This window comes from Nilaparvata lugens, chromosome 3 (assembly GCF_014356525.2).
Source record: "Nilaparvata lugens isolate BPH chromosome 3, ASM1435652v1, whole genome shotgun sequence".
Lineage (NCBI taxonomy): Eukaryota > Metazoa > Arthropoda > Insecta > Hemiptera > Delphacidae > Nilaparvata > Nilaparvata lugens.
The window spans coordinates 52,187,163-52,197,725 of NC_052506.1; the positions used below are offsets into that span (position 1 = coordinate 52,187,163).

Genomic DNA, 10,563 nt, shown 5'->3' on the forward strand with positions numbered 1-10,563 from the left:
TAAAATTCATGAGAATATCAAATCTCATCTCTCTTAATTTTTTTCACTATCGCTTTTAAAGCAACTAATAACATTTTTTACCCCACGATAGGAGTCTGGTTAATGACTTGAAAGTTCACAAGAAATTGTAAGCAAGACATTAAAACAATGAATTTTCACATGATTTCATCACCAAACGCAATTAACAATCATTAATATTCCCATGTTCTCTTATCTATATTACAAATCAGAAGTGTTAACTAGTGGAAAAATTCACAGTTATCTTCTTGAAAATTTTGTTGTAAATTTGGTCCTGAATGTTATCTTTCTTTCTTCTTTTTCTCGCTTTCCCACATTTTACTCTCACTCATATCTATCAGCGAGACCAGAAGTGCAAATAACTTGGGAGAACTATTCAATTTACTTTGTCGTGATTTGACTATTTTCCGTTTTAATAGTATCATGATAGCTCTCTTTTACTGGAACATATCAAACAATCAGCATCGGTGCATGTGGTGAATGCATTACAATGCAAGTAACTTAAGAAAACTCATCAGTTTACTCTGTGGTAGTAATTTGTTGATGAATTCAATTAATTATTCGTGTGATATAGTGATAGTGAGTTGACTATTTCACAGAAAAAGTGAGATTCACTCCAAATTGTCAGCATCACTTATGAGCACAAATCAGTGTTTCCCATTCAAGCAATGCTGACAGTTTAGAATTAATCTCTCTAAAGCAAGCAATTACGTGGATGCTTGTGTTGAGTGGCAGCATTGTGAACTCACGGTTTTGTAGTAATTTGGTAGTGAGTGAATTCAATTAATTTTTCGTGTGTTTTCAGCCTATAGTGATTGTACTGTTTTAGAAGAACATAGCATACAATTAGCGTGTGAGGAGTGGGTGATGCAGTGGCGAGAAAAATAGGAAGGATGCATTGGCTCGTGAATGTGTTTGTTATCGGATGGAATGTGGGTCGCGGTCGAGACTTCACTCACGCTATTGTCAGATTCACTGCTAACTGTCATCATTCCTTATGAATAACGTTAATGTGTCTCATTCTACCAACACTGCAGTAAATCCCTGTATATAGCATAGATGAGATCGCCGCTGCGGATTCAACAAACTTGGCAACGCTAGGCCTACATCTGACATGAGATGGAAGAAGTGGAAGGCCTATGGGAGATTCACTTTAAGCTATCAGCATTCGTTGAATGGAATAGATTGATGCTGTTTGTAAGGAACCCTGACAGTTCGAAGTGGAGTTTTGTGGATATATTCTCTCGATTCAGCGTTGGTGGAATAGGGAGCACTAGAAGCAATGCTGACAGATTGAAGTGAATCGCACTAGTAAAGGACAAGCCGGCAGCGCTTGGGACCTTGTCTTTCTGCAGCGGCTCTTTGGGCTATTTTGCAACTGTGGGAACTCTGCCGGTCACTCCTTACTGCATTGAGAAACAAAGCCACGAAGTTAGGAGCTGGGAGCTGGGAGCTGGGCCCACCCCCAAACTGTAGGCTGCACGCAGAAATCAAACAGCTGTTTGATGCAATCTCCAATCGGTCACCTAGAAGAGAAACAAAAGGAAAAGAGTCCAGGATTCGTTTCTGGACCAAATCTAACGTTTCTCAACCTACTATGACTTCAATGCAATCGATTTGATATGAACAATGTTTTTTCGGAAAATGGGTGGAAAATATTATATTCAAGTAAAAGTATAGTCTGACTAATAGAATAGTTAACATTATTGTCTTCTACTTACTTGCACAAACTTCTACTTACTTTCAGAATAGTAGTTTATAATAAACCTTTCAATATATAATATATTTCTAAATGGGTACTATAATAGAAAAAGTATCAAATGATTGAATCAGAATTTAGAACTGTTTTTGATCTTAGAACATTCCTCGAAATTAATAATATTCGGAGATATAATATTCTTTCTGAAAATCATTGTATTTACAGTCCACCGGAGAATCTTCCACTGAAGATCTGTTCCTTAGTTCCCTTGTAGGCCTACTGATGGATAGAATTCCCATCATTCAATTCCCTTCATTCAGTAGTATGTCTGAGTTTCTTTTCAAATTTTAACGTTTTCAATAATTAATATAGTATTTTCTAGTTATCAGAGATGGTTTAGTGAAATATTTGTATTCAATTTGGTTTTTAACTTATCTAAATTCCAAATTCCTAGTTTATTATATTTTGGATTCAAAATTGGACAAAACTTATGAATTGATAAACGTAACCTATTTTTGGACAATTTCTATCCAAATTTAGGAAAGGAACAGTTTTGGGCTTTGAACCTGTTGTTCTTTACCCAATAATTCATAGTTAAGAATGATAGTTGTATCTAACTATCAATGTATAAATTTTAACCAGATAAGTTTACCACAGAATAGGACTGGATCTTCTACCAAAATTAATTTATCACGTTTTTACATTGAACTAAATCACGGGCCAAAATTGAAGAGTCTCCTTCCTACTGTGTCAATTTGAAATAAACTGTCTTTGAACTGACCTCATAATATTTTTGAGTCGTCCGTAATGAACATGACTCACGTTCTGCCCTTCTAAGCCGTAATTGGTCATTGCCCAAGTGGGAAAATCATGATGTTCCTCATTTTTGGATAGTGTTCGGTGCGATAACTGCACCAAATAATGATAAATGGAGAAGAGTATCGATGTTTGGACTGACGGCCGGATGGCAATAATTCACTTAGCAGCATCGTGATGCTGATGTCAGCCAGCCGGTGTGTAATTTGCAGTGGCTTGCTAATATCACGGCCCACTGGCTCTTCAACTCCTTCCTCTTATTCTTCTGCTTTTCCCTTATTATCATTCTTCTCCTTATTCTTCATTTACTACTTTACTACTTCACAATTAACTTTAATGTCCGTTTGCTCCTCCTGGGCGTTAAATATCATTGAATTGTACAAACTACTCATAGTTGTATTCCTTTTGTAAACTCTTTATTCTTCGATTGTTTTCCTATCTTGTCTTCTCTTTCACCCCTCCCCTATCAATCCATTCACCTTTTCTATTTCTCCTGACTCTATTTCTTCACTATATTTATTACTTCATTATATTCTTCTTGGTTTTTATTTATATTTTTTGTCCTCTTCATCATAAAATGGTACGCTTTTTCTTATTTTCTCTACAATCATGCTTCTTATCTTTGTACTTTTCTTTTCATCTGATCCATCCTCTCCTTTATAACGTAACTTTTTTGTGTTTTTTGCTTCTTCATATTCTTCCCTCTTTCATTTTTCTCTTCACTTTGCCCTAGTCCTTACATTTTTCTTAGTCTTCGGTTCTCCAATCCTCGATGTTCTCTATTTGATCATGTGTCTATCCTACTAATCCGTCTACGTTTTTCACTAATCTACCTTCCATCTCAATAGATACCTTTTCTCCAAACAATTTTCCTTTTCTATCCATTCTTTTTGTCTCACTCATTCATGTCGTCGTACGGTATGTTTCCCTCTTCTCCATTCTTCTCATGCGTTATTTTATTCATTATCTCCCAGTTCTCATTTGTATGATTATCCCCTTTTATTCTTCTTTTACTTTTTTTTCTTCTTCGTTCTCCTCCCTGCTGTCCACCTTTACCACATGTTTCCTGTTTTCTTTTCTCTCGCTTGTTTTATCTTCCTGCTTTCCCCTTTTTCGTCTCCTTCTCCTCTTTTCTTTTCTCCGTTCAGACTTCAGCTCTTCATGCACCATCATTTAGATTGAGTGACCTCAGGCCTGTCAGCCTCTGGCTTCAGTGGCCTCTGTTAGATTCACTACCATCAGCATTGTTTGAATGCGTGGCAATGACGCTATGCATATAGAATTCTGACAGTTTGAAGTGAATTTCACCACAGACGGGTCAAGGCACATCTTGCCATTTAAAAGCATTGCGGATCCTTTACTATTCATTCTTTGTTTACTGGCGATGCCAGTCACTGGGTCGTGATGATAAGCCGTAAACTAAGCACAACTTAATCGCTGGTTTGCAAGAGAACTTTTATCAATCAGTGTATTAACGAAACCTTTAAACGCGGAATACTGTTCTTTTTACCTTGAGACTTCCTTCTTTATTTTATCTCGAGATTTTCGTTACCTTCTTGCTTCACCTTTGAAAAACCATTATTTACTTTTCTAACTCACAATCAGATTATAAGGATTGTTATATGAAAGCCTGAAAATGTTTGATTTGATAAATAAGCTTGAAGATATCATAAAACTCACTTGAAAGCAGAGATGAACTAAATCGTTTATAGTTTTCGTTTCTCTATGTTGAAAGATACCTTGCATCTTGTTATATATCCTATTATATTAAGCGAGCAATTTCTGTATATATTTATATGGTTACGTGGTTATGTAGTTATTTATGTTCAACGGATCTCGAAAACGGCTCCAACGATTTCCACGAAATTTGGAACATAGTATAGGTTTATAATATAAAAATTCGATTGCACTGGGTCTCATCCCTGGGTTAACCCGCTGAATGACATTAAAAGGATAATCCATAATTGGAAAGACAGCTGAGACTTTCGTCGTCTGTGGATAATAAAAAAGTGAGTGAACGAGTGCGTCTGTGAAAAATCAAAATATCTTATCCCCGAAATTCATAAACTGACATATTAATAGCCAGCTGTAAAATATAAACACGACCTGAAAGATAGAGAAACCTTTAGGGTTTGAAAGGTGAAATAACTGAGCATAACATGGTATATCATTCTAAATTGAAATATATCAGAATTTTCAAAGTTAATCATTATTTTACAGTTTTAAGTGATTGGTGAGTGTTATTTTTTCATTCAATTTTGTTTGTAAACAATCTAAATTGGAACTTTCCTGTTTTCAAATGTTTGGACTGGAAATTGGACCTGAATTTAAGTGTATGGAACATAACCTAATTTTTGGACTAAATATAGTAAATATAGTAAATCAAAATTCGGGGAAGAAACAGTTTTGGGCTTTGCATAATAGTCCTTCCCCAATCATTTTAAAGAATAAATTGTGTTTTGTTTATCAATAAATAAGTAACGAGCTAAGCTCGGTACCCCGATATTTATAATATTATAATGGGAACGTTTGAGAACAACAGTACTAACTTAACTCTAGACCACATTACTTCTATATCAGATTCCCTCTTATTTGTATTGGTTTTATGGCTAGACATTTTCTGGGCAGCCCCAGTAGACCCCAGGAGTGCTGCAGTTCGTGAAGATTTGAACTTTTCTTCTAAAAGTAGCTCCTCTATCATACCGTTACTGTTTATTATAGAGGAGAAGACGAAACATTTTCCTTTTAGATTTCCCATAAATATGATTGCTAGAAGATATCAAGCTTGTGTATATGATTGTTAGAAGATATCAAGCTTGTAATAAAAGTATATTTGTTCAGGTTAAATATTTCAAAAAATGTAATGATATCATTTAACTTCTCAATACTTTCTCATTGATTTCCTTGTTATAGGAAGGGTTATTCTAATTAATATTCCCGTTCTAATTCAGATATGGCAAAAATCACATGGATGATTAACAAAAATGTCAGAACTGGATCAAAATTCCAACACCACCTGTAAGTCTTCTGAAAAGAATATTATATTATATTCATGAATAAAAAATATAGGTATTTGACAAGTGATCTTCTCTGGTGGGAGAGGGAGAAATAGATGACCTACAGTGATTCAGCATCGGTTGATTGGGAGGTGTTGATGATATTAATAAAAAGGATCGCTGAGAGTTTCCAGTAAATCCCATATAGCTATCTCACGCCTGAGGTATCTGAAAACAAGCAGTGAGAATTCGACATGAGAGCCGCTATGATGAATTGAGGTGACCTATCATTGGCAATCGGATTGTTTGGTCTAGTCCAGATGTTGTTAGGGTCTGTGCTTCCTCCTTCGTTTGATAGGTATCGGTTGCGAAATGAGCAAGCAGCAATCTGTTTTCTGCTGCTGGCAGATAATTGAATATGTGCATCAATTAATTCGCGCGTCGCGCTCAGTGTGAACTATGAGAGTCGGAGTGAACGAAGCGAGAAAACAGTGTGAGTGTGCCCGTGCCCTAATGAGTCGTGAGCCGAATGCCCCCTGCCTTTCTTTAATTTGCAATGGACGTGACGTGAGCATAATGAACAGTTGCACCAACTTATCTCTAGACTCCCTTTTCGTTTTCAATCGAGACCACGGTGTGGTGCAGGCCAGGGTGGAGAGAAGTCTCTCGTGCCCCACGGCGGCTTCATTCAAATTAATTATAAGAATGTAGTTGATGAGATAGTATGTTGATCAAGTATTGTTCTTATTGTTTACATAATATATGTTTATGTAGTATAATAAAATATATTCATCTGATACATAGAAAAGCTCAACTATATATATTATATTCAATTACGAATCGTATTGACTTATTGTTGAAAGTGAACAAAAAAGAAAAACGAAAGGAATACCAAATATGTCCTACTCCAATAAATCTTAGAATAATGTTCATATGATATAGTATTATAAACTATGTTTCAATTTATTTTCAAAACACTAGCCTGAATTCCTCTTCAAGCAAATCTCCAGTTATTCCTGATCGAATTTCCCTGTCAGACCTGTATACTGGTCAAATTTTTCTCCAAAATTAATATTTTGAGAATCTTTCTAGCTGAATCGAGTGCTGAGAGAATGTACTGCAATAAATTGATGAACTTTACAAAGGTATCTGATCAAATTTTTCTCCTTGAACCGCATACAGATCCAATTTCTCTTGGAATTGAATATTATTTTGTGGAATTTTCCTTGCTGATACGATTGCTGAAAAATGTACTGGGTTTGAAGAAGTGCATCATTGTTGGTTTATGGCATGTGAGGATCAGACTGATAGTGTCCACTATTTTGTCTTGTATCTTGTCATTGTACAAAGCTTCGTACAGACTTGAGCACCACGAACACGCGCATTTCACTTTTAATCAGCTGACTATAATTGTACAGAAACAGTAATATACAGAAGATATAATAAGCGTAGCATGTAGCATCAAATGAAGAAAAGTGAGATGCGCGTGTTCTGAGCGCTCAAGTCTGTACACACCTTAAGAATGGTTTGATGTTTTCAGCTCTTACTTTCGTTTCTTTCAAGTGAAGCTTAGTTACTTAAATAACACTTATTCGCAGATGTATCATCTTGTAGATGGACTCAACATATTTTCTACTCTTGTGATTATGTTTTTCCTTGGGGGTGGGGGTGTTTTAATGGAGGAAATATAATTCGATCAGATTTTACTACTAGCTTCCGGCTTATGTATTGTTTCTTTAGGAAAACTATCACTGTTACAGGTAGCGCTGTGTTTGGTAGCAGCGGTAACTTGCGCAGTGAGAAGCCAAGAAGTGAGTGTACCGGAGAGGTATCTGAGGCCGCGTAACTTCAACCCGCACCCCTATGAGGCGACCTCACTGCAGGACTACGGCGAGGTACAAGGGGGGACCCACCTCACGAGCCCCACCCCACCCTGCTGCACCACCCCTACCCCCTCTTCCACAGGGTGGACACACGTAACGACGACAATCGGCCCGTGCAGTTCCCGTCCGTCCCCGCTGTCGTCAAGAAAACGTTCAAGAGCAAGTCCTCCAAATATGTCAATGTACGTACCAAGTACTGATGCTCAAACAACCAAAATAGGATCGTATCGTGTGAAACTCAAACAAATTATAATTTATATACATCCACTTTTTCCTCAAATCAGTAAGAAGACATATCTGTAATCAATCAACTGTTGTTTCTGAACAACAAAATGTGAGCATTGTAGCACAATCAATTTATCTGTATTATTTGTATGTGCTATAATTCACTGATTTGAATTTGTCAATAAGGTCTATTCCTATGAATATTTCATTTTACCTACTACCGTAATTGAAACAATAATTCACAACTAGTCATGCTTACGCTTAGACTTAATTTTTTGCAGTATTCTCTTTATCCGGTGTATTATGTTCCTTTTCACGTTAGGCCTATATATTGTTATGCTTACTCTTGTTTTGATCGATTGGCTTATGTTTGTTTTCTATTGTTTTGAGTAGTATTCATTTCTCTGATATATTGATACATTGACGATAAATTTGAATTTCTTATCTTTTGCGTTCAAATATATTCTTCTGTAACAAGATATCAAAATTAAAAATATATTAAATAAGTCTTAGTGAGGATAAGAATAAAATGGAAACCTAGATTAAACCATTTATTCATTTTTTTAAAACCATGTATTCTCTCGCATAGGTTCCGAAGAACTACGCCTTCTCATATGCGGTGAAGGATCAGCATTCGGGTGATGACTTTTCGCACTCGCAGGCACATGACGGCAAGGCGACGCAGGGTCAGTACAGGGTGAAGCTGCCCGATGGCAGAGTCCAAGTGGTCAGCTACACTGCCGACAACAAGGGCTACAGGGCAGATGTCACATACGAGGGCGAAAAAATTGTTCCCAACGAAGAAGTAGTATACAGTGGGGAGCAAGTCGCTCAACTGAGTCAACCACACCCTCACGAGATCCCAGGGTACATATCTACGTTGGTGCATAAGAAGATTCCATATAACAGGTCACCAAAGACATCTCCTACTTCACCTACGTTGCTGGTGTATGATCCGGAGAGTGGGTACAAAACAGCGGCGGCAGGTTTGTATCATAAGTACAAAGCGGCTCCTCCGATCAAAATTTCGCCGTCAGTTTCGTCGGACGGAAAACTCGGTTACCAGAGTCCCACCGCCCCCCCTCCCGCCTACTACACCACCTACAATGATGTCTACGCGCAGCCTACTCCGGTGATACCCGTCGCCCAGAAGTATGTTAAAGCGGATGACATCATTCAGTCCATAACGGCCAAGTACCTATCAGAGGCCTACAAACACTACCCGTCAACTACTTCGGCTCCATCCCTTGGCGATTATGCGTCAGTACGCAGCACCACTCCCGCCCCTATCTACGAGGACCAGCCTGACGCACCATCCCCCCAACCACCCCATGATCACGATTACTCCCCCACCCCCTCACCGCAGCCCTACTACCACTCGACCAGCTCTGCTCCTGAAGTTGACCTCCAGAATACCTACTACGCATTAGCATCTCAGGATAAGCTCATCTCACCTGAGATCAAGTACATACTCGTGCCTTCCGACCAGTATGCTTCCTACAAACAGCGCTGATCACCCGCCTATTGTTCGTGGTCCACCCAGCAAAATGCCAATAGCTGATCATCTGCCTCATTTTCCAATTAAGGCAGGATTTTAGATTTATAAAACTAAATTCCTGCTTTTCAACAACTTCTTCCATGCTGGAAAAAAACACTATTTGTGAGTGTTTACAAATCTTATTTACCAAAGTGTAAATTCTCCCTTGAAAATCAAAGTATTCTTCTCCAAAGAATACCGTTGAAAATTGGCATTTGAAAACCTCATCATGTTGCTTGTATTTTTGTAAACTCCCACATGAGAACCGATGGGTTTTTTGTTCAGCAGAGCAGAAATAAATTGTAAAAGCAGAGCACTGGTCTGCAGATTGGCTCGAACTGAAAGAAGTAACTTTTATCCTTGATTCACTTCACTTTTTTCCCGTCTCTAGTGCAATGTAATCTATTGGGTGTTGCGGGACGCAATAAGCTGGGATATTGCTATTAGCTGTGTTAGTTTTGAAAAAACAATGAACTTGAATAATTCAGTAAAATTCAATTCTACTGATGGAACTGAAAAAAATTTTCATGTGATCCATTTTTTTTAATTCATAAAAACATAATGTTTTCTCATTCGTTTCATTAACGGATTGAACCAGAGACATTGGTTTAAAGATAATTTGTTCGATTTAACTCATCCCATCAGGTCAAGAATACATTAAGATATGCGTATCCAGTTTGGAACTATTCTACGGAATAGAATGTTCACCAATAGGGCTGAAGAATAATAATTCAGTATCTATTAGATGTATCTGTTTTTAAAGAATGTATTATTTTTTATCTTGTTATGTTGTCAGCATATTATGTGATTATTTTGAGTTACCAATTTTCTGTATATTGTATTTCAATGTTCATTTAGGTAAATTTTAAGTTTTACCGAATTTTAGAAAATAATTATTTGATCAGAAATTTGCCATTGCTCATATCAAATTCATTATTACTCTTATGTGTAAGGAATTCATATTTGTGTAAATAAATTGACAATTTTTCTATAAATTTGTTGAGATTTTTTACCCAAAAACCTTAACTTTGCAACATAGGCGAATATTGTCCAAATTTTCGTAGAATGTGCTTCATTGTGTAAGTGTGGGGTTGATCATAGTCAGTAAAGGTGGATAAAGTTCATATTGGAGAAACCCGATTTGAAATTATTGTTTCAGCCACTGATATATAAAAACATTATGAAATACTAGTTTTGGTTGTCTCACCATTATACATTTCTTGTAAAGTGGAAACATAAATATTAAGCAGAAGAATATACAGAGTGTGTGGAAAGTCCGAGAACGGCTTAATATCTCATACACTAAGATAATTTGACGGTGGGTGTGATTGGGGAGCCTATCAAAATTGAAAAAACTACTTTATAATGACTTTAAAAATCTGGTCCGCC

The 10,563-nt window shown here is 36.9% G+C and overlaps 1 protein-coding gene across 1 annotated transcript; it reads left to right on the forward strand.

Moving 5' to 3' along the window:
- Positions 1–5,517: 5,517 nt before the first annotated feature.
- Positions 5,518–10,164, forward strand: LOC111047575. Its single transcript, XM_039422825.1, has 4 exons — positions 5,518–5,551; positions 7,290–7,340; positions 7,398–7,594; positions 8,227–10,164. Exons 1-4 carry the CDS (start codon positions 5,518–5,520, stop codon positions 9,148–9,150), a joined length of 1,206 nt encoding a protein of 401 aa, XP_039278759.1. The 3' UTR covers positions 9,151–10,164.
- Positions 10,165–10,563: the final 399 nt, after the last annotated feature.

Bases quoted from the DNA above. Each gene is read 5' to 3' on its own strand.
- LOC111047575 (XM_039422825.1), top strand. From the start codon at position 5,518: ATGTCAGAACTGGATCAAAATTCCAACACCACCT. The intron at 5,552-7,289 runs GTAAGTCTTCTG...TCACTGTTACAG, and splicing joins TCAAAATTCCAACACCACCT to GTAGCGCTGTGTTTGGTAGC. The intron at 7,595-8,226 runs GTACGTACCAAG...TCTCTCGCATAG, and splicing joins AGTCCTCCAAATATGTCAAT to GTTCCGAAGAACTACGCCTT.